This window comes from Lutjanus erythropterus, chromosome 9, assembly GCF_056507025.1.
Source record: "Lutjanus erythropterus isolate fLutEry1 chromosome 9, fLutEry1.hap2, whole genome shotgun sequence".
Taxonomy (NCBI): Eukaryota; Metazoa; Chordata; class Actinopteri; order Lutjaniformes; family Lutjanidae; genus Lutjanus; species Lutjanus erythropterus.
In genome coordinates, this window is record NC_139325.1 from 26,563,691 (window position 1) to 26,587,039 (window position 23,349).

General features: G+C 40.7%; 1 protein-coding gene across 1 annotated transcript in view; it reads left to right on the plus strand.

Moving 5' to 3' along the window:
* itga8 (integrin, alpha 8) overlaps window positions 1-23,349 on the plus strand; it is a 56,858-nt gene that overhangs the window by 28,962 nt on the left and 4,547 nt on the right. Inside the window, exons 14-25 of the mRNA XM_084726925.1 lie at window positions 1,710-1,755; window positions 2,187-2,294; window positions 7,932-7,987; window positions 8,952-9,109; window positions 9,233-9,364; window positions 10,740-10,807; window positions 12,507-12,654; window positions 13,549-13,641; window positions 17,904-17,983; window positions 19,076-19,156; window positions 20,218-20,323; window positions 22,150-22,308. Coding sequence (XP_084583051.1) covers window positions 1,710-1,755; window positions 2,187-2,294; window positions 7,932-7,987; window positions 8,952-9,109; window positions 9,233-9,364; window positions 10,740-10,807; window positions 12,507-12,654; window positions 13,549-13,641; window positions 17,904-17,983; window positions 19,076-19,156; window positions 20,218-20,323; window positions 22,150-22,308 — 1,235 coding nt within the window. The remainder of the gene's footprint in view (window positions 1-1,709; window positions 1,756-2,186; window positions 2,295-7,931; window positions 7,988-8,951; window positions 9,110-9,232; window positions 9,365-10,739; window positions 10,808-12,506; window positions 12,655-13,548; window positions 13,642-17,903; window positions 17,984-19,075; window positions 19,157-20,217; window positions 20,324-22,149; window positions 22,309-23,349) is intronic.

Here is a 23,349-nt window from a genome sequence, read left to right on the forward strand (position 1 = left end):
ATATAGCTGTTGGTGACGTGCTGTGATCAGGTGCTTAGTTTTGGCTCATCTGAAGTAATGGTTGCCTTCCTTGTCGTAATCTTTCTGCAACAAAACAGTGCACACAAATATGTTTCTGAAAATATCATAAGCAAGAAACAGGCAATGTAGTAACAGAATATTGATCCATATTTTATCAGCACAGCCTAGTTTTTACAGATTGGTTCCGCCGAAAACTGAAAACACAATGGCGGCCGCCTGGTCCACTGGCACTCCAGAACCCTGAACCCATTTTTGCCTAAGCCATGAACTTTACCTAACTGTAACATGTGTTTTTTGTCCATAAACCTTGATATGACTTGACCACCTGGTCTTGAACTTTCTTGTATTACTATGCAACATTACTACATTATGTTTATGAAAGATTTAAGTGATTTAAGTGAGAAATAGTCAAAGTAGTAATAGAATTTCATTTCAGTTTGATCTGAGTTTTATTAACTCTGTGTGTTGCACTAGACGGACTAACTGACAATGGACTGTCAGTCACACAGTAGCCCTACCTTAAAGCATACCCTGCATTATCATCTGTTTTACCCTTAATCTGACCATAATTTACCAAATTAACTTTGTGCTTGAAACGATCAAGCCACTGAGATCATAAACTCATTGGGAAACTGTTTACTGAGGTCATAAATAAAGTGAGAAGTGGGGTCATTTTCATATGCAATCGGACTTCTTTCTGCAACCAGTGGAGTTTCCCCCTGCTGGTCATTAGAAAGAATCCATGTTAAACCATTTCCGCGTGACATGTATGTCATTGTAAAGTGAGTAAATTCTAGTTTCTGGGGTCTGGAATATTGGCATTCTTTACCATTCTATAATTTTATAGGCCAAAAGATAATCAATCAATCATAAAAGTAATAACTTATTAATTGATCATGAAAATGCTCATTAGCTGCAGCCCCAGTTTCCTCTCACTGAGCAGCGTGAAGTTATTCTGTCTTTTTCTCAAGATCACACAACTTAGTTTTGCTGCATCTGGCAGTGGTTGCTTGTATCCATTAAGTGCCTCTCTTGAGTTTCACATTGTTTTAATCAGCAGTTGTGTGTGTGTCTGCGTCTATATGTGTGTGTGCGGCTTTCATTGGTATGTGTCCCCTAACCGCAGCCATTCAAGACGGGCTCTATTTTAAACTCTGCGAGCCAATTAAAAGTGTGTGTTCATCACAAAACCCATGAAAACAAATAAAAAATCTAATATAGATGAGATCTGCTGCTGCTTACAATTAGGAAACGTTCCTACGCAGGCTGTTGGGAAATGTTGTTTAGCGAGATGTGATTGGAGCGATGTGAACTTTCTAATGGCACTGGAATGCAGCGTGGGGTCCCTGTCTTGCAGCAAACACACATATACACACACACACGTATGAACACACACATACACGCATGTTGAATTCACAAACATTAATGCTTGTTGTGTTTATGAATTTAGTCTGAACCGGAAAAGGATAAGAAAGAAAAAGCATGGTGATATCAGAAAGTCAATGTAATGTCACAGTGTATGTAAGTGTGTGTGTGTGTGTGTGTGTGTGTGTATATTAAACGTGAGAAGTCTGTGTTTGATGAAGATTGCTGGAGACCTTGAAATCAGTCCCATCTGTGGCATTCTTTGAAGCTCTCTCTTTCCCGTCTCTCTCCCTCTCCCTCTCCCTCTCTCTCTCTCTCTGCAGACCTGATCGTGGGGGCGTTCGGCTCAGGCGAGGTGGCGGTGTACAGGTAAGCATGCACAAGGCGTCTTGTCTCCTTTCAAAAACAATTAGAATTACCTCACACTGCTGACATATTTATTTAATAGCGACTTTGAGCAGCAACAAAACATTTCCACATACACAAAAAGATAGAAGTTGCCACAATTTTCCAGTGACCCAATCAGAGGACTGCTCAGACTGATGATCACCTGAAACTGCTCAGTGCATCATCAGCTAGACAATCGCATTCAAAATGACACAATAAATCTTAACTATCATGTGACTTCAAGTCCCCCAAAAATGAAAACAGAGAAAAAAAATAAGAGGGGGTTTCTAGATATTCATGTTACAGACTCCCGTCTACAAAAGTTTCAGGCTTTGTTCCTGAACTTCTGTAACACTTTCGAGTTTTTCTTATGTGAACTTGTGTCACACGTGTGTTTGTGTGTTTGTGTGCAGGTCCCGAGCTGTAGTGTCTGTGGACGCCGAAATGATCTTGACTCCCAGAATCCTGAACCCCGATGACAGACAGTGTCAGCTGCCTCAAACAGATTTCATGGTTACCTGGTAAGAAGAGCTAGATGCTTTCTTATGTCTCTTATGTGTTTGGCACGTTTCATGTGAATGTCCTGTCAGTGTTGATGGTAAATGTAGTCGATAGAAGAACTAAATTCCTCAGTGTGTGCTATATTGACGAAGAAAGGTTTCCTGCTCGCTGAGCCATGCAGCTGTTCTTACATGTACTATGGATGCAACACATACAAGCTTCTGATGCCTACGCTTATTTTGCCATGTTGTCGCCACCCTATAGCGTGTAGCTACATTGTTGGCCAAAACATTAAGTTGAGTGACAGAAAATACTTATGTAGAATTCCCCCTGGCTGCCTAGAGGGTGAGACTTGAAATCCAAGTTAGAACAGATTTGGGCAGTTGCTAGAGCTGATTGTTGTTGGTGAATTCAAGTCAATTTGAATCCAAACTAAACCTCTAAAACACAGAAGTCACACAGTAATGCAAATAAATGAAGGCAGAGGTAAAATTGCAGGTTTTGGAGTCTGGTGACTTTAAAGAAAGTGATATTTGGCTTATGTAACAGCGGTTTCCTGTCAGAAAATCCTTGTCTGACAGCAAAGTGGTGGAAATATTCTAAATATAGCATACACACGAACTGATATTTTTTTTTAAGTGGGCCTTTTTTTAGTTGGCTAAAATATGTTTTCCTGCAGACCCTGTCCACAGCAGTTCATTTCTAAGATTCCTACATAGTACAGTACTCTTGCTGCATCTTTAAACTTGGGGTGTGTTGACTGCATCTACTGTAGGTAACACACTGACTGTGGACAAGTACCTCATACAACTCCACTTTAAAAAATCTGAACTATCCCTTTAATGGTTCAGGAAAACACTTTTTCTGTTGCTTTAGATTTGAGTTTTTGGAGCCTGTTCATGCATCTTAATAATGTGGCGTGTGACCGTTGCCTTAGCTTGTTGATACTAATTGTTTTGGACTGTTATTGGTGTAACAATGCTGCCCTCTTCACCAGATCTCTACTGAAAATGAGATTTTAATCTAAACAACATTTTGCAAAGTTTAATGAGAGGGGGGAAATATGCTAACAAATAAAAACTTATGCAAAAATACTGACAATGCACAACTGACAATTAAACACACAAATCGTTTTCCCAGAGAATTTATACAAGATTTTTTTTGTTGTTAAAATATGTTCGTCTAGCTCTTCACCACAGTCCACAATTCGTTGTAATATTTACCAGCTGTGTGTCTCTCCTCCACATCCCTTGGGCATTGCATTGTGGGACAGTAGCACCCATCAACACTACATCCAACCTCCAGCCAAAATTAAAGGTGAAATCAGTGACCACAATTAATTTAGTAGCTTTTTCAGTGTTAACACTCCAGACACTTTTAGAATTCATTTGTAGTTTGGAATATGGAAACAGGCCTGTGTGTGCAGGTGAATCAAAGCTAAAGGAATAAGAGCCTAAAACAAACATGAGCATAATGAGGCCCATTGCTGCACTAAACCCCTGAGCTGTAACAGATATCTCACTGCTTATACTGTATCATAAAATGGTACGCAGTATAAACTATACACACTGACAAATCACACACATACACACACACACACTGACAGATGTGACAAATATTTCACCCCTGTGCTCCAGACGTCTGCCATCGGCCAAGGTCTGTTTGTCTGTGTGTCTATTGCAATAAGTTAGAGGCACACTGAAAAAGCACACTCATATAACCTGGAAAGTCAGATTTATGGGACTCTGCAATTAATTTGATACTGCATAAGTCTATTTTGATTATGTTATTGTTCTTGTGGGTAGCAGGCTGGCTTTTGAACAGTTGTGGGGTGAGTTTAGTTAAGGGGAAATAAGGGGGGGGGGGGTCTAAAGGCTCCTGCTGTTTCACCACAGTCTATTGTTGGTCTTAACTTATTGGTGCTGGAACTGCTGCAGGACTCTCTCTGGATGGGATAAGTGTGCTCGGCTAGTTGCCACCTTGGTGTCTGTGTGTGTGTGTAGTGGTGTGTGAGTGTTGGCAGCGAGTGAAAAGGGAACGGGGTTTCGGTCAGATTGACAGCGAGCACTAAACTGTGGAATTCTGTCAAAACAAAACTCAGCTTATTTAAATAAACCGCCATAAAGTTTTGGTCGGAGGTATGGAATCAGAGAGGACACGGGACACGCACACACATGCAGGGAGTCAAACAGCAGCTCGTAGAATTGAAGGATGTCTGCGGCTTTTGTGTTGTAGAGGGGTGAAGTTTTTTGGACATTTTAGTTGTTTCCCTGCGGTGAGAGCTGGAGAGATGCATGATGGGAGGTAGCCCCAGTTTGTGCCTCTCATATGTTAACATTACGTTTGAGTTACAGGGTCAAGCATTGGAAAAACAGCAATTTGTTGCTCTTTGAAAAACCCAGAGGGTCATTCAACAACACTGACCACCGTTCTAACGATATTTCCGCAAAGAACCTGATAAAAAAAATATTCTGTCTGCTGCACGTTTTTCATTTTAGATGTCCAGTGTGTAAGATTTACAGGGATTTATTGGCAGGATAAGGCAGAAATGGAATATTTTTATTAGTGTATAAACACATGAAAATAAGAATTGCTGTGTTTTTGATACCTTAGAGTGAGCTCTTTATATTTAGGAAGGGCAAAGGTCCTCTTAGACGGAGGCTACCATGTTGTTCCACCATGTTTCTGCATTAACACAGAACAGACAAGTTTGGAGTTGATGGTAGCCAGACATATGTATATTTCATTCCAATATTTTATATTCTCATACAAACTGACATTTTAATGTTTGCTTGTGGGAAGTACAGTCTGAAGCCATTATGGGAAAAAATGTTCTGGCTATATTGTTTTGTTTCTTTAAACTAATCGCAATCATCTTGGGTGGTGCCAATCCCAAGATCTCAACGGTTCCCCTGCAAAATAGTGGCGTGGGAAACTTGTTTTGGTGGAATATTTGCATGTGGGGAGGCGAGCCCTGCCTAAAAAATGGCTAAATCCTTGCCTAAATAAAGGCAACAGCTTGTGTACATTCATGCTATTAGTGACCAGGTTAGGGTAAAGGTAAGTTGCCATTTTACTTGCCATTTTCAGCGTGTAGGTTGCTAGCTCAGAGGTTGCTGTTGTTTCTTCTAGCAGCGGGTACAGTAACATACAGATAGGGGAATAGTTTATTGGAATGGCAGGCTTATTCCAACAGCTGACTTCCTGTGAGTCACAATAAAGAGATGGTAATATGTCAGTGCTGTGTTTCTGTTGCACCCAAGTGGCAAAAAAGTCAATTATTGCTGGGTTTTCCAAAGATTGCCGGGAAATTCGTTTTCGGAAAGTCAGATGCTCGGCTCTGTGACTTGAACATAATGTTGATGCATGAGCAGCACAGACTGGGGCTGGATGGGAGGAGGAAGGAGTGGTGGAAAAGGAGGGACAGCTACTTAATGACCAGTCTTAAATGAAACATTCTTACTCATTAGGTGGACCCGGGGTGGGGGTGACAGTGTGTAGGGTGGTGGAGAACAGATGCATTTTGGGGAAAATTACATACAGTAATGACTAACCAAGGGCTAGAGCTGTTGTCAGTAAAATGGGGATCATTTCCGCACGATACACACTTAGGTTTGACACACAGTGCTTATTAGAGTCACACTTGAACGCACCCACCCAAAAACACGAAACACACACATGCTTACACGTAACACATAGAGTATTAAAAGTACATGAAACCACCTAGAGAGGTCAGAATGACTTCAGGGAGCCATATTTAAAACAGAAACCTACATTTTATTTCACATAAACTCACATCTGCATCACACACATTCAGAGCGGAGGGAAACTAGCTCATCATCATTGTGTCATGTAATGGGGAACCTAATTATTAACAAACACACGAGCATCCACAACATCTGCGTTTTGGATGTTAGGGTTTGTGAGCTGAAACCAAACAAACAATAATCACATGAGGTCATTTACCTCATGCCTTGTACTGCAGAGTCCTCGGTGCAGAATCAGGAGCGTTACGTCTGTAAGCTCCTGCAGATTAGTGGATATTAACCGCACGGAGCTCCCTGTGTGGGAGTCACTTTCCTGTTCCTGATTAAACAGGTGATAACACACTTACATTCGTGCACATATAAACAGAGGAAATGCTAAAATGTTTCCCAGTCTCCCATGTCTATGTGTTTAATTGAGGGGCTCACAGGGCCCTCAGTGGTATTTCCCACTGACCCCTGGAGTACAGTCAAGAATAAGTGCCTCGCTTATGGGCCATTTATATAGCTATATAGTTTGTATTTATGATTCTGGCATGTCTACAAATAATGAAGGAAAACTGTGGTTGTAATGGAGCTTGGAGCTTGGAGCTTAGTGTGCGGTCATGATTTCTTCTAAATAAGTTACTGTTATGACCAGCACCTAATTTTTAGTGTGCATTCACCACAAAACTCATGCTGATAATTCTTATAAATGACCAGCTTGCATTGGCTTACAAGACAACACAAATTCATATAAACCATATCCAGAATGCACTGCCTACAGTTTTAAAGATCACTTCCAGACATTTATTAAGACATACTGTATATGCAAATAGTTTGCTTGGAACAGTATTGTGTATCTGATATGATTTCTATGCAAAAAAAGCCAGTACTTATGAATATGGGATTTTTATTCATTTCTAAAAATGTTCCTATTGCACATGTCACTTTAAAGACCATTCATAGTATCTGTATCTGTACTAGCGCTGAACAGTTCATCCAAATTTGATCAAAATTTCATTTTGGCACACTGCAGTCTTCAAATTGCAGGAAGTGCAATATTGTTGAGCTGCAGAGATGTCCTAGTCTACATATCATATTCTACAGAATTAAGAAAACAACGAACAAACAACAAAACTCACACCATAATCATTTAAACATGTTTTTCAATTAATGAATTTAAAAATGATAATTCCCTCTAATATTACAAATGATATCACAGTTGCAATCTCAAAGTCAATTTTCAAAGTCCTGCTGCTCCAGGGTGCAGTGGCATCTTGTATATCACACTGGTATAAGTTACAAATTGGACCAGGATTGACCTCCAAACTAGTTGTGATGATGCTTCATCAAATCATGTTTGAAGGCCCACCCCTTATAATTAGATTTTCAGTGATAACAGAGAAAGTTTCCACTTTCAGCAGATAAATGTGAAAAACATCCTTCTAGTGTCAAACACTGTACATACATCGTTCTGCACAGTGAAGCTCGAACATCCAACTGTAGGAACAAGAAGAAAAGCTGTTTTTAGTAGAGGGAGACTTTAAAAAGTGCGACAAAAAGTTAATAATACCAAAGTTGCTACACTCACATTTAGATCATCTGTACTTCAGAAGATTTCAAGGGTTTACCAACCCATTTGGTGAGGATCTGATTTGCAAGATGTAGTTAGTTAAAGCAGCCACCCCAAAATTTGATGGTTTACTAATCTTGTATGTGTAATATCCTGTGTGGGCAAATATTTTAGGCACTTGTGCATTTTGTTCAACTCATCAGTGTGGCTGTGGGTGAACGGACGTCTAGTTCATCTTAATAATGTGTTGATCATAAATAATATGCTAATAGTTATTTCGATCTTCTAACTGTCTTGTCTTTTCTTTTTATCCCTCTAATATTCTCCTCCTCCTCCAGCCTGAATGTGGAGGTGTGTGCAGCAGTGAGTGGAGTGGGGATCCCCAGCTCTGTAGGTAAGCAGCTGTGCACAATGTGCTGGAATAAGAGAGGGGGGCAAATGGGGAAAGCACAGAGGGTGGGACAGCAGTCAGAGTCAGCTCTGTAGTACATCTCATTAGAGTTTCCTGCTGTGAGACCGCTGCTCTGCCAAACTGATCAAAATGGAGAACTAACTCAGGAGGGAGGGGCGGAAACAAGAATTGGGTTGACAGACACAGACAGTGGAGGTGTAAAGTACATTGTTTCCACTGTCTAATGAGACTCTGCAGAGTAAAACGCCTACGCCTCCTTACTTCGTTACTAATGGAAAGTTATACACATAAAGGGATTGGACCATGTGGTTCCAACAGTTAAGGAGTGTCTGATTGGCTGGATTGTCTTACTGAACTCTCATCAGCTGTGTTACCACTGCAGGAAACTTAACCAGGGACCAGGGTCTAAATGAAGTTCTGGGGGCAATATTTAGCCCCTTAAAAAGTACCTTCTCGGCAGGTAGTACTTGTACAAAAAAAAAGTACAGGAATGTTGGGGGTGGGGCTTGCAGTGCTGAACTTTTCTGATTGGTTGAGCACTTTCAGCATTTTATTTTACTCATCATTTTTAAAAATCTGAAGCCCCAAACCGGTTTCTTTTATGGTCATTGTCCTTCAACACTGCAAGGCAGTAAATCACAATCAAAAGTAGCACAACTTTAATGTCCTCTGTGCTTACTGTTGCAGTGTGGCACAAATAATAATGCCTGTCTGTGACTTTATATGGCGTCATCATTGTTGTATAGTCACACGCACATATGATGTATTATAACAGCCGTTGCTTTTTCGTGCCTCAGCAAACTAATTTGCCTAATCGCAGTGGAGTCAACAACATGCTGGACGAACCTTTTAGTTCCTGGGACCAAATGTTTTGGGTACTAAGGCTGGGATCACAACTATTGCCATGCTTTCCTCTCACTTCTTCATCCCATTACCTTCTGTCCAGACCTGAGAGCTGAGCTGCAACTGGATTGGTTGAAAGGCATCAGAGGCGCAGTTAAGAGGGTTTTGTTCCTGGACACCCAGCTTCCTCAGCGCACAGTGCACCTAACACTCGGTCACAACCGGCCACGTGCATGCCAGAGCTACACCATCTATCTGAAAGTGAGCAAATTACACACATATAAAAACTCAAATTTAGGAGATCTGCATAACGTGTGTATCTTAAGGAGGAGAAGCCATCCAGCTGTTCAGTTTACTATTTAAGCTTTCTGTCTACTGTCTCAGGAGGACGATGAGTTCAGGGACAAATTGACCCCAATCTCCCTGGCTCTGAACTACAGCTTGGCTCCACCCTCCCATCGCCAAAACCTCCCACCTGTTCTCAACCATTACAGCAGCACCTTACTTCAAGAGCATGTGAGTATATATACTGTATATATAGCATATGCATAGTGTTTTACCTTTGTTGCATGTATGTCCATCCTGGAAGAGGAATCCCTCTACTGTTGCTCCCGCTGAGGTTTCTCTCATTTTTACACTGTCCAAGGGTTTATTTTGGGGAGTTTTTCCATACTGAATCAAGGATCTGAGGATAGATGGACCATTTTAAGGCCACTTGAGGAAAATTTGTGATTTGTGGCCTATTATGGGCTATATAAATAAAACTGACTTGACTTGACTAGACTCAGCCATATTTCAGTCACTTGTTCTTTGATGAATATGCATGCCTTAAACACAAAAAAGGCTTTACAACAAATAAAAAACAATCTGCCTATCCTGTTAAAGGTCCAGTGTGTAAGATTTAGGGTGATGCCATGTTCCACCATCATATTTCTACAGTAGCTCAGAATGGACAAACCAAACATTGGCTCTAGATGCAGCCTTTTACATTTTCCACAATTTCAAGGGCAAAATAAGTTCTCCTACATGCTGGCAATTCAAAATGTTTGCAATCTGCAAGCTCGCTGCTACATTCTACACACTGGTCCTTTAATATCAAGCTCAACTTTGGCTTGGCTTTCTTCTCTCCAAGCAAAACTTTACTGGTCAACCAGTTATAATCCAGAATGTAACCGTAAGAAAATCAGGAGTCACATGCAGCAGTGTAATTTAGTCAGGTGCTGGTCAGTCAAACATAGACAATGTGAAAGAATAAAAAGGAAGAAAAGACTGGCTGCACACCAAAAACTCAAATCTAGACTCAGCTCTCCACTTGCAGAAAGTGTTCAAATACATAGCCAGAAGTTTTAAGTTTCTGAGCTATTACTTCATTTTTTATTCCAGTACTGAACTGTTCTCTTGCACGCAAGTGCACCATAGGTCATTTAACCTCACTGAAGAAGCCTCGCTTCGATTGAGTATTTGCTTTATTTTTTCATTACTCACCATCAGCTTGTCAAGCTGAACTGTGTTTTTATTGCTTGTCCTAATTGCAACACATAACACCCACAGATGCAAACCATTAAAGTAACCATAGAGAGAGAGAAATAGAGCATTTTTATTACCAAATTACATTTTAAAATGACCAAACCTAACCTCAGCCCCAAGCTCAGTGCAACAAAAGGGCCCAAACCAAACTCAAAACTTACTCTACTGCCCAAAACCTGGAGAGCAGACTTCTAGTGTGCATGTTATGTGTCTATATGTATACAGCACCTGCATCCTGGCATGTCTTTGTTAGGTTTGTTTCTATTTTTGGTTTCATGATGATAGCCAGTGTACCTTCAAACTCTCCTCATGACAACCCCCCCCCCCCCCCCCCCCCCTCTCTCTGTGCCCCTCTTCCTCTCAGGCCTACATCCTCCTGGACTGCGGTGACGACAATATTTGTATCCCCGACCTCCAGCTCTCTGCCGGCATGTAAGACTGACACAGCCACGCACTCTGACCTCAACCTGTAAACACTCAACACTTCACATGTCACAAACACAGACACACATGCACACACAGCTAAACCAGAACAAGTATGTCTGTTATTCCTCACACAATGAGCAGAGTTTAAACTGAAGTTGCTCACATTATAGATCCATTTACCATATGTGTGTCTGTGGGCGTGTGTATGTGAATAAGCCTACTCTCTATGGTGTTTCCAGCTGTATGATATCTCCATGGCAGTGTTATACAAACATCCTGTCACCCTCTACTGACTGACACACATGCATTAACACACGCGCACACAGGTTGTTGGGGTTATTGTAAGGGTCGGGGGTATTGCATTCCATGCAGCAGAGCGTGTTGCACATGAAACAATCCTGAAAACTGTCCTAAACAGGTCTGAATTTTAATAGGGATGGCTTGATACCACTTCCTCATGTTTAATACTGATACCAATACAGCAACCTCTTAAACAGCTAAGCTATTAATAATACATTTGAATGGATGCACTTTGCTTAACCAAGTCATCTAAAAAAACATCACGGTCAAACTGAGAAATAAATATTCTACTATCCCTAATATACATTGCCCACAAAATGACTCAGTTGTGGGCGTTGTATATATTAGTGCGGCTGATACGTCTACACATACTCATACAACTGGAGTTACTGTTTATTTAAACTTTTTCACACACACAGAACTTTTAGCAGAATATTTTATTGGTCAGCACCACTGAAACATTCAAAATAAAATTTAGGGGCCTTTCACACCTACCTTGTTTGGTCTGGTTAAAACAGACCGTGGTCCTTTATTCTTGGTTAGTATGGTTTGTTTGGACTGGTGTGAAAGCTGCCAGTTGAACCCTGGTGTGGATCAAGCAATTGGACCGAGACTGTTTGAAAAGGCGGGGCTCAGTCCGGTTCCAAACAGACTCTGATGTGGTTCATTTGTGGTGTGAAAGCAAATGAAGAAACCATGGGGTTTTATAATAGAAGATATATGATTTTAGCACGAATTCAAAAGCTAAACGACTAATAAAAACAATGAGTTATCTGTCATCAGTAAAGCTTTCTCCTCCTTCCTTCCTCTTGGTGAGTTTCTAAAAAGGCAATGTGAACATGAAGCACACTAGAAATAAAATTTAACCATGTGTGGGGTTTTTTCCCTCGGTCTGGACCAAGCAAACCAAACTACAGACATGAAACACCCTTTAAGTACGAATTTTATCCCCAAAATACTGGCTACAACTTACTAATCTGAAACATTACCAACCACCTGTTTCACACTCCTGCATTAGTTAACCACCAGCACATGTTGTCACAAAGATCCTTCTGATATCGCTGTGCATTTTGGTAAGCCTCTATCTGTTTAATCCTGTTATTGTAATGCACACTGACTGACAAAAAAGAACAAAAAAAAAAACTGTTTGAATTTCAATAGAGTGAGGGGGCTCTGATTAATGATTCGAATCTTTGACTTTTCAGGGGGCAGCCCTAATGGACTGTATCAGATTGTCCTTTGTTCTGATATCTGATCCAGTGATTTTGACCATTATTGGACCAGTACTGATCAGATTTTACCAAAAAAAACGCACAGCAGTAGTAGAAGTTTCTTGTATGTATCTGCAGCAAAGTGCTTTATTTCCCGTGTCCTCTACATGGCTAATTTCTTTTCTCACACACAGGGACCGGTCAGAGCTGGTGATTGGAGACGACAATCTGGTCACGTTGACCATCACCGCGGCGAACCGAGGAGAGGGAGCCTATGAGACAGAGCTCCACACACTGATACCACCAGAGGCTGACTATATAGGAGTGAGGCGCAGGGTGGAGGTAAATAAACACATGCTTCTTACACAAAGGGTTAGGAATCGAGCACCAGTTCCAAATTTTACAGTCTCTCCGAATTGTATGCCTCTGAGCCCGTCAGTACCTTTTACTGATGCTGGCATGTTTTTTCCGCATAGAAAATGTATCAGGAATCAATAAGAAAGAATCAGACTGATAGGCAGAATCAATGAGGTTACTGTATCAATAGAATCTCACCCAGTCTCATCCCTACTCACACACACTGCACACACATTTGTCTGAAATCGCTTTCTTTGATGTAAGGGCCAGCAGGATGGATACTGAAAATAGACATGTAAGATTTTGGCAGTTGTCTCATCATGATTGAAGTCATGTGCCAAGTGATCACACGAAACAAGGAAGTGAGCTATTTGAGGCTACAGTTACAGTACGACATCACATCCTGTTGTGTCTTTGTGGTGTGTGTGTGTGTGTTTGTTTGGAGTGATTAAAGCGAGGCTATCAGCAGGGCATGCTTTACTGGCAACAGTCCAAAAGCCCCTATTATGATTTACAAGCTGCATTAGTGACCACGGAAATGGATAGGGTCAACTGCTGCATGTGTATGTGTGTGTGCGTGCGTGTGCGTGTGTGTTTGTGTGTGTGCACTAATGAGTGTGTAATGGGGCTGTTTGATTGATGAGGTTGTTACTGTCAGAGCATTCATCACTCCTCTTCTCCTGCCTCGCCCCCTACCCTCCTTCCTCACTCCCTCGCTCCCTCCCCTCTTTGATGGTGGTATACTTGCCTCCGTTGTTCTTTTCTCTCCCCCTCTTGACTCTCAGTGCTCCCTATTTATCACTTTCATCCACGTTTGCCTCGTCATCTCACTCACTGTACTTGTATTTTTTCTCGTTTTCTTTCTCTTCTCCTGTCTAGTCCCTGTCTGAGCTAAACTGCGAGTACAAGATGGTCAATGAGTCCAGAATGGTGGTGTGTGATCTTGGGAACCCAATGGTGGCTGGGACAGAGGTGAGTTTTTACACATAAAATCACAAACACACTTTTCACTAAAACATCTCTACACTAAGGTTGGGTTTCACCAAGAAGGATTACTCTTTAAACCTGATTAAATCATGGTTTAATTTTGAAATATGTTGCACCAAACATTAAACTAACTCAAAATTAAGAAAGATAAAATGAAAACCTCTTTAAATGTCAGATTAGTTATTACCTAGATTAAATTTAATTATGTTAAAATATGATCCAGTATTAACTTTAAACTTGCACTAGAGTTTAACTTTAAAAATGGCTGCCTTTTTGAGATTGATTAGGAAAAAAAAAATCTCTGCTGAGCCATAGTCTCACCAACTGTTAAGCTAGCAAGCAAACATTGTTCACCTCACTGAAGAACCTGTCCATCACAGGAACTGTCAGTTTTAGGGAGAAAAGGGAGAAGAAAATTTAGTATGACAAATAAAAATTAAAGTAGTGATACTGTAGTAAAATGTTCCCTGTCAGTGTTTTACTATTATGATGTTTTTGGATTAATATAATTGCTTCAGAGTGTGTGACATACACCTTCTGAGGCATTATGCATTTTAATGCTGTAGATGTTTAATGTTGAGCTCATTCTAATTACTTTATATGCTGTTGCATAGTTAAATCAACAGCAATGAATCATCCTTAATACTTGGTTTACAGTACACCAATATGAAATATATTGTCAAGTTAAATGACTTTAATCATATAAACAACCAGCCTAACTGCAACTGTCTTCCTGACTGGTAACTGCTGCTAAATGTCTTACTAACTGTTGTTTACTCACTTGTGTTAACATAACTGGCCACATAATGGATAAAAGTACACAGTTTAGCCAATCTGACTTTAACCGGCCATGGTAATGTTTTTCTTTTTTTTTTTAGCAAGCTTGCAAAACCTTTTTTTTTACTTTTTAGTGAGCTTGCAAACGATATAACTTTTTTTTTTTCTTTAAACTTTTTAGCTAGCTAGCAATGTAACATTTTGTTCAGGAATACAGAGCATCCAAAAGTTCTCCCCCTCTTTTACATGCCCTAGGTCACAAAAGCACTCAAATGTATTTTTAATTATTTAGTTATTTTAATTTGGGTAAGCAAGTATCTCCATAGTGATTGAACTCAATTTAATTTTGGTTTAAATTACCAAACTTCGATTTACTAAATACAGTTTAGTTTTTAATTGTGCAACAGAGCTCTGCTCTATTTTAAATCTGGATTTACTCGGTTACTTTTGTTAAACTCTCATTAGAACTAATCTTAGATTATATTAATTGTTATCGGTGCAGACCAGTCTAAGAAGCTACGACTGTTATTCTTCAGGTTTAATTCACACTGATTGATGGTTTCCAGTGATTACTGATCATCACCTTGACCCTCATTCCACACTTTGACTCCCCTGACTGTGCTTCACACTCAGTGTCTGTGTGTGTGCATAAGTGTGAGCGCGGGGTGTATAATAATCCATTTAGCTCTTGGATGGCTGACACATGCAGGAAGCCAAGGCTTTGTAGAGTAAAGAGTGGTCCCTTCCTACATGAAATTCTACCACACCGGTGCACGGTTGTGCACCACAAAGCGTGTCACATGTGCTTCAGTGTGTGTGATGAAGTGTGTGTATTACTGCGAATGTGGGGTTTTTCTAAAGGTGTCAAGGCCGGCACAGAGGTGTGCTTGAGCTCTGGAGGTGACACGCAGCGTACCGATAAATCAATTATGTGGTCATGTTTCACTGTTGGGGGAGGAGAGCTAAACAAGGCATGTGAAACGGACAAGGCATTTGTATGTGCCTGTTTGTGTGTGTGTGTATGTGTGTGTGTGTGCATGCTCTCCAGCCATCCAGATGTTTCCCATATTTAACTCTCCCCTCGCCCCATTGGACGTTCAGGAATCCATGAGCTTATGCAGAACATACCTCTGCATACCCCATACAGACTCTGGTGATATTGTGCAACTAAATAGTTCTCATCACTGGAGTTCATTCCTTGTGCCACATGACACAGCTGTAGTGCCTCACTGTGCAGGGTGATCAGTACAGGCGGTACATGCCTGAAGGAAAGCTGCTGTTGGCTTCAGTACATGTGCCTGTCATCCTGCTATTTTTGTCTTAATTTTAGTCCACTGAGCTTCGATGGCATTTAGCAGAATTCAGCAGGTTTTGCCAAAGCTTTAGTTGTAATCACTAATGAGTGATAACATGAAGGTAGGGCTGGGCAATCAACTTTCCATGATGACAGAATCCAAGGTCCAAAGTTAACTTCTTCTTATTTTATCTGCCTGGTAAATAGCTAGTAACTGTTAAAATTTTAATCAATAGATTGCCATTGTTTTTTTGGCTAGTCAGTAGTATTACCTACAGTAGATGCTGGTCAACCTACTCCCATTTTTAAAGAAGCAGACAGGAGTACGGGTACAGAAGCTAAGGATTTGTAATACTGGTGTCAGGGTCAGCAGCATACCATATTTTAGACACAATTCATATCAGCTTCAGTGTATGCTATTTTTTATTTTGGATATTTTCACCACTTTACCTCACTGTCAAACAGCCTTTTCCGCTGGGAAACTGCCATTATAGAAGCTGAGTGTCGCTTGTTCTCACTCAGCCAGACTTTGTCAGTGAAATCAGTTGTTTTACCGTGCAGAGCACGTGAGTTTCTGGTTTGCCACGCCTTGATCTGTTGGGTTGTTGGTGTTAATGTGTGACTTCAGTGTTTTAAAGAATTAATTTGGTTTCACCAGTATCGCAATAACACAAATTAACTAAGACATTGAGCAGTAGTGGAGTCTGGTTGCAAATGGTAAAGCAGAGAACATATTCTAAGTATGGCATACACTTAAACTGATATTGTTTCTATTTAGGTGAGCCTTATTTAAGTGTCTAATATGTGGTTATCTGCTGACCCTGTCCACACAGTACATTGCTTGACTTCCATGCGAGTACTCCTCTCTGCCTCTGTCCCCAAACTGGGGGTGTGTTGATCAGCATCTATTTTAGATAAAAGTACCTCATATAACCCTACTTACAAAAATCCCAATGATCCCTTTACATCCTGTATGTGGCTGCTAAACGTTTGTGCATTCATCCGTTTTAAACACAGCCTTTGCAGTTATTTGTTCCAATGGATACCAATACTGACAACTTTGCATGGCTGACAACAAGTATTATAATTCTTTCACAAACTTCTCAAACCACAGCTGCAGAATAAACCACTTCTCTCAGTATATTGTTCCAAAGAATCACTGTTTTTCCAAAATGTGGCTAAATACGCTTCTTGTGGCAAAGCTCTGTAGCTTCAAGGACGGCAGTAGTGCCATATTGTGGCAAAATGGTAATTATTTGGAATATACAGAGCGTACAGATGGACGGCGGAGAATCAGACGACATTCTGTGGATGTTTTGATGATTTTTCTCCCCTGTGAAAATGTACAATCCATTGTAGCCAACATAAATTCAAGATGACCACAGCTGCTGGTCTCTCTAAAGGACCAAACAACAACATTTTTAACAGCCACCCTTCAAGTTGGGCTGTGGGGCTTCATAGACAAATTTTAAGAGACACAGTTGACCTCTTCAGACATTTATTGTGCCGTCTTCCTCCTTCTCCTCTTCTTCCTCTGTCTGTGACGGGGAGTATCAGAGCCGATAGTGACGTCCTCGCTCTGAACGACTCATAGTCATATGGTGTCTGTCTCTTTAGATCTTTCCTGCCTGCTTCTTCTCCTCCAGTCTCTCTCTAATGTGTCCCATAAAGATGGCCTGTCTTTGTAGTCCCACACCCTCACCTCCCCCCTGCAGTCTTGCCTCGTGAAGTCTGCATGTTGTCATCTTCCTCCCAGGACCATGTGTTTGACCGTACACACACACACACTGTTGTCGTACAGTGGATGATGAACTAAATCCTTCACGTGTTTCCAGTTAGCCTGGAGGACAGGGGATTTAAACTGGGAAAAGACAAGAACCTTAACTGGAGCTTTTAAGTGTGTGTAGTCTGGATTTTGTCTGATTTTAGATTTCTACACACACACAGACAAATCTTCTGTCTATGTAACAACAAGACGATGTAGTTAACAGGGATTTTACTGTCTAGAACTGGACACTTTACACATGATGTGGCTTTTGATGTACAGATGTATCTTATTTCTGTCCTCTGTCCTCTCTCATCTCTCTGTAACTGTCCTCCTCTCCTCTGTAACATGTTTTTTTTTTTTTTACATGTTCTGTCTCTTTTTTGCGTTTTTCTCCACACTCCTGCCCAGCTGTCTGTTGGTTTGAGGTTTTCCGTCCAAAGGCTGGATGATGCCGGACCGAAGATCAGCTTTGAGCTACAGATCCACAGGTGACACACCCACCAACTCTCACGCATGCACCCCCCCCAACGTCACACACACTCACAAAGAGCTGTTTGTCTTTCTTCTGAGCCATGTAAATAAGTTCTGTGTCTGTCCTGATCACGACGCTGTCTGTGGTTTGATGAAACTAACCACAGAGAAGAGAAGAAGACAGATGGCCCAGAGGAACCCCGGAGACGAGACAAACTCCACACAACATGTTCACTGTTTGCTTCATTGTGCTCCTTTCAATACATCGCATCACAGTTAAATGCTGGCCGTGCCCGCTGCCAGAGAAATTCTTCTTGGAGGCAGTTGAACATGAAAATACTTTTTTTTTTTTTGAGCGTTTGCATTCACTCATGTTTTATCACAACCTTGTGGGAATTTTTTTTTTTTTTTGTTCACAAGCAAGAATGGGGTGACGTTCACCACTTTGTGAAAAACTTTGTGGGGATATTGTCCAGCAGTTTATGAACAACACAAAACTGCAGGGAATTTAGGGATTTCACTATTAACAATCCATAATATCAGTGAAATTTCAGAGGTTCTTCAATGCACTAAAAACTGGATTAAAAACCCACATGATTACTTCAACAATACTACATGGGTGTGGGAACACTTTGGAAAACTGTTGTCGGTAAACACAGTTTTCATTAATGCTGAAAAGTACATACAGGTTTTGGAGCAACAGATGCCGCCATCCAGATGGCGTCTTTTTCAGGGATGCCCCTGCTTTTTTTCAGTAAGACAATGCCATGATACACATTCTGCATATGTTACAACAGTGTGGCTTTGTAGTAAAAGAGTTCAGGTACGACACTGACCTACCTGCAGTCCAGACCTGTCTCCCGTTGAAAATGTGCGGTCCATTATGAAGCGCAAAATACAACAACAGAGACCCCAAACTGCCGAGCACCTGAGGTCGTATATCAAGCAAGAATGAGAATTTCACTTTCAAATGTTCAACAATTAGTGTCCTCAGTTCTGAACATGTTCCTGTCCCAGCCTTTTTGGAACGTGTTGCAGGCATCAAATTCAGTATGAGTGTATATTTGTTGTGGAAACAGAATTTAGATTTTATGTGAATCTCTCCACAGCTCCAACAAAGACAACTCTGACAGCAACCCGGTCAGTTTGAATCTGTCCATCGTTGCCCTGGCTCAGCTCGATTTACGAGGGTGAGTCTTTGCATGTTTGAGTGTGTGGTGTCCTCTTTGAGAATCTGTGACAGAATTCTTCTTGCCGTGTCTGCTTCTCAAAGATGTAATTGATCTGGTTTCAGCCTAGATTTTTTGGTGTTTGCAGAGTATTACGGCCACTTTAGAGATGTTTAAATTTGTGGAGCCTGTTTATATACAGATGGAAAACAGCATGAAAACACAGTTTGAGAAATAAATTTGAACTAATCATGAGCACATGGGAGGCTTGTGAGCCTTTGACGTGTTCATGGATGCCCACTGATACACACACAAACACACATATGCACACTTCAAAGCCTGGATTCCTGTATGTCGTTGTTTGGGTGTGGTCAGCTGTACATACAAACACAGGAGGACCTGGGATGAGAGAGACATACGTTTGTACTGTGATACTGTCCTGACTCTGAGCTGTGTCCATCTGCATTTTAATTGTTTCATTTGAAGTAGCTCAAACCTGATGAGACTGTGCCCACAGTATAAACAATTTTGCCCATCAAATGGTGTCATCAAATTCAGCAGAATCAGCTTTTCAGCAATTACATTTCCAAACCAGGAAAATCCCCAAAGTGGCAATCAGAGCTTCATCCTGCAGTTTCTTCTGCTATAGAATTCTCCATATAGAGTTCATATGAATGTTTTAACAGCTCCAAATGGTTTTTGTGCTGAATTCCTCTTTAAAAATGCACTTAAACTTAGTGGCCACTTTTTATTAGATACATCTGTACTATCTGGTACTGTCACAGAGGTTAGAGCTAAAAAAAAAAAAAAAGTTTACAATGAAAAGTTTCATATCAGTCAGTATCTATAATAATAAATTCTTTTTTAAACCCCCTTTAAAACTCTGAACATTTTTGTTTTAAATTTAACCACTTTATTTATCAAGGCACTCAACACTGTTATTTTACAGTTGTTTAACAGTTAACAGTTGGTCAACAGTGACCAATAGGCAGCATTCATACAAGGTCAGTGAGTAGATGGACTTCCAAACCTATCAATGTGTACATGCATCAGTGTCACCGAGCTGTTTCTCCTCTCTTCAGGGTGTCTCATCCCTCTCAGGTGGTGCTGCCATTCCCACGCTGGGAACCCAAAGAGAAGCCTGTCAAAGAGGACGAAGTGGGGCCACAAGTAACACACATCTATGAGGTAAACGCACACCCTAGATTAAAACACAGCCAGATAGCTGAAGATCATGTGAAGAGGAAGGTAGAGGTGTACTTAGAGTACGAAAAAATCTATCATAGATCTATTGTAAAATGTTTGATTTCAGTTATTATTGATAGGATCAATGGATTTGCAGCTTGTCTGCAGGTTTACACCTGGTGGGGATCATGCGATCGTTTCCATGTATACGTGTGTGTGTGTGTGTGTGTATGCACACTGTCACACCAGGTTGGCATCAAGACTCTGCTCTTTGGTTATGTTAAAATTCTTAAGTCTGAAGTCACTACTGACTTTCTGTTTGTTCAAACAAACAGATCATGATCTCTCAATAACCTTAACCGAGTTCTGCCATTGTCTAAACATAACCATAACAAAACTGAATAATGCTGTTGTCACTTTAAATTTGTCACTTGCTTTAAATTTAACCACTTTATTTATCAAAGCATACAGGCTTTAAAAAACCTGACATACTGACAAGCTGACTATCACCTAACCATCTCCACTCATGCTCTTAATCCACGCTGTTTCTGTTGTACCACATTTTGATGGTAACTCAACAGCACACCTGTTAAATGTCACTCGTAGCACACTCCATTATCAAGGGATATGATAGGCTGATTATGAGCCATATGCTTTCATCGTCTTCTGTATTTAAGTGAAACTATAGAACATTGTACAGAACAATTTTCTAATTTCTATTGATGAAGTTTCTATTGCCGATCAATATCACTATTGCCCAGGCCTAGCTCAGAGATGACAAGACAAAGAGGTAGAAGTTTTGTTTTGTTTCTGTTGCTTGACTATTAAGATGAAAAGAGCAGAAAAATAGATGTGGGAAGTTGTAAATTAGGCTACTGCAACAGGGGGGCTCTGCAAGGTGGAGTAAACAGTAACATGCCCACACACACACACACACACACACACACACACAGTAAAAACAGTAGCTCTATAAAGAACTGGGCTCTGGCTGATCAAAGCTCTCCAGCTCAGGAGTAATTACTGCTGTGAAGGCGGGAAAAAGAGAGCAAGGAGGGGGGACCAGAGAAGGGAATAGGGAGCAAGGCAAGGAGGAGGAGAGGAGGAATTGTTCTTCGGACTGGACACAGAGTAATGACTAATAATGATCGAGAGGAAAACAAGGTCAAACAGAGGTAGAGACAAGTAGATAGAACGAGGGAGGATGGCAGACAGACTGGCGACAGTTCACAATACGTGCATGTGTGCATCCATGGGCTGCACATGTGATTTCTTTTTGTTTTAAAGGGACGGACGCTTCATTGAACCGGAGTGTAGCAGCAGTGCGTCTGGCCTGTCCTGCAGCTGATAATGATTTTCATTTGCGGTACTTTTCCCAGTTGGCAGCTGCTTCTAGTTAGAGAGGACAGAGTTTTTTGCTCTTGCAGAATTCCTGCCCTGCAGCATCGGGATCATGTCCTGTTTGGATGACTTGCTTCAGTGTTAATGACTGTGTGTGTGTGCAAGAGAGAGAGAATACAGGTCAGGGTAAAAAAAGAGGATTTATTGAATTGATGGTTCATTTAAGCTCATAATTCATTTATCCTCATCTTGATGCAGAAAGATGAGCCAGGTGAGGTTTTACTTGTCTTGTATTTCACTCCCCACTGACTGAAGGCTGTATTAGTATTATCTCCACTAAAACACAGGTGGCCTGTGTCATCATCCCACAGTTATGATAACCTAATTATAGCCTCAGTCACTTGAGACCTACTAATAAGACAGAAGAAAGTACAACACTGACAACTTTCTGGGGTTTTTTTTTTCTCTCTATTCCCGCTCTCCGTCTGCAGCTCCATAACTCTGGTCCCAGCAGTATTCAGGAGGCTGAGCTCCAGGTCGGCTGGCCCTCCCGTTTCCGGGAGGAGAACCTGCTGTATGCCATGGAGATTCAAACTGACGGACCAATTAGCTGCCGGACAAACACCAGCCTCAACCCGCTCGGCCTTCAGGTAACAATATATGAACACATACTCACTTAAACATGCAGACACATGTTCAAAAGCTCATTTCAAGACTCAGATATTTAATTATGGTCATGTTGCCTGTTGTGGAATATGTTTCATAGCGTTCCTAACCACCAATTTACTTTTCTTGCATACAATCAAAGCACCCGGACCTGCTTCAATTTCAGACTTTTATTTATTATATTGCTGGCGGCTTATTCATCCATCCATCTCTCCATCATTTATACCCGCTTATTTAAAACATAATGGTGCCCATTGTTCTGGCTGTGCTCCATGTTCTTTGCCAGCTGGCTCCAACCTAGGGGGATGGAGTATTACACTTATTAACAGAAATTAGATCTGGAATAGTTTACAATATCTATGATATCATCTATAGAGTAATTCAAAAACAAAACATGCAGTTATTTGAAAAAGCACATAATTATGTGAAATGTTAAAAGCTGCAATCATATATAAAAACAAAATGAGTCACACACATGGCTAGTGTGTGTTTAAAGGTCAGATTTTTTTTTCTTTTACCATTTTTTTTACTGATTTGTTCATTTCCACTTTACAAATGTGTACCAGTGTTTCTGTCACTGCCAGTCTGTCTGTGTGTAGACTAGACTGACTGACACAACAGACACTTACAGTGAGGAGTGTTAGTTCAAGAGACTACATGCCGTCTTCTGCAGATTCTTTACACTGAATAGGTTCACCAGCAATAGTATTGATCAATCAATCAATTAATAAGTAAGTTAGTGGTTGCAAAATGTATTGTTCTAGAGTTGTTACAGCTTTTCTGACTAATATAACTGTAAACTGAATTCTGTTGGGTTCCTTATTGTTGCTCAGACAGAAGACTTTGGGCTTGTGACAGACATTATGTTTCAACATTTTATAGCTAAATTATCAATCAATATATTTGACACCTATAATGCATTACAAACATACATATTGTGCTACAATGTTTATAACATAACACATATCATAACATCATATCATCCTAAAAAAATAGAAAACATTTTATTAAGACTTGTAAGGTCA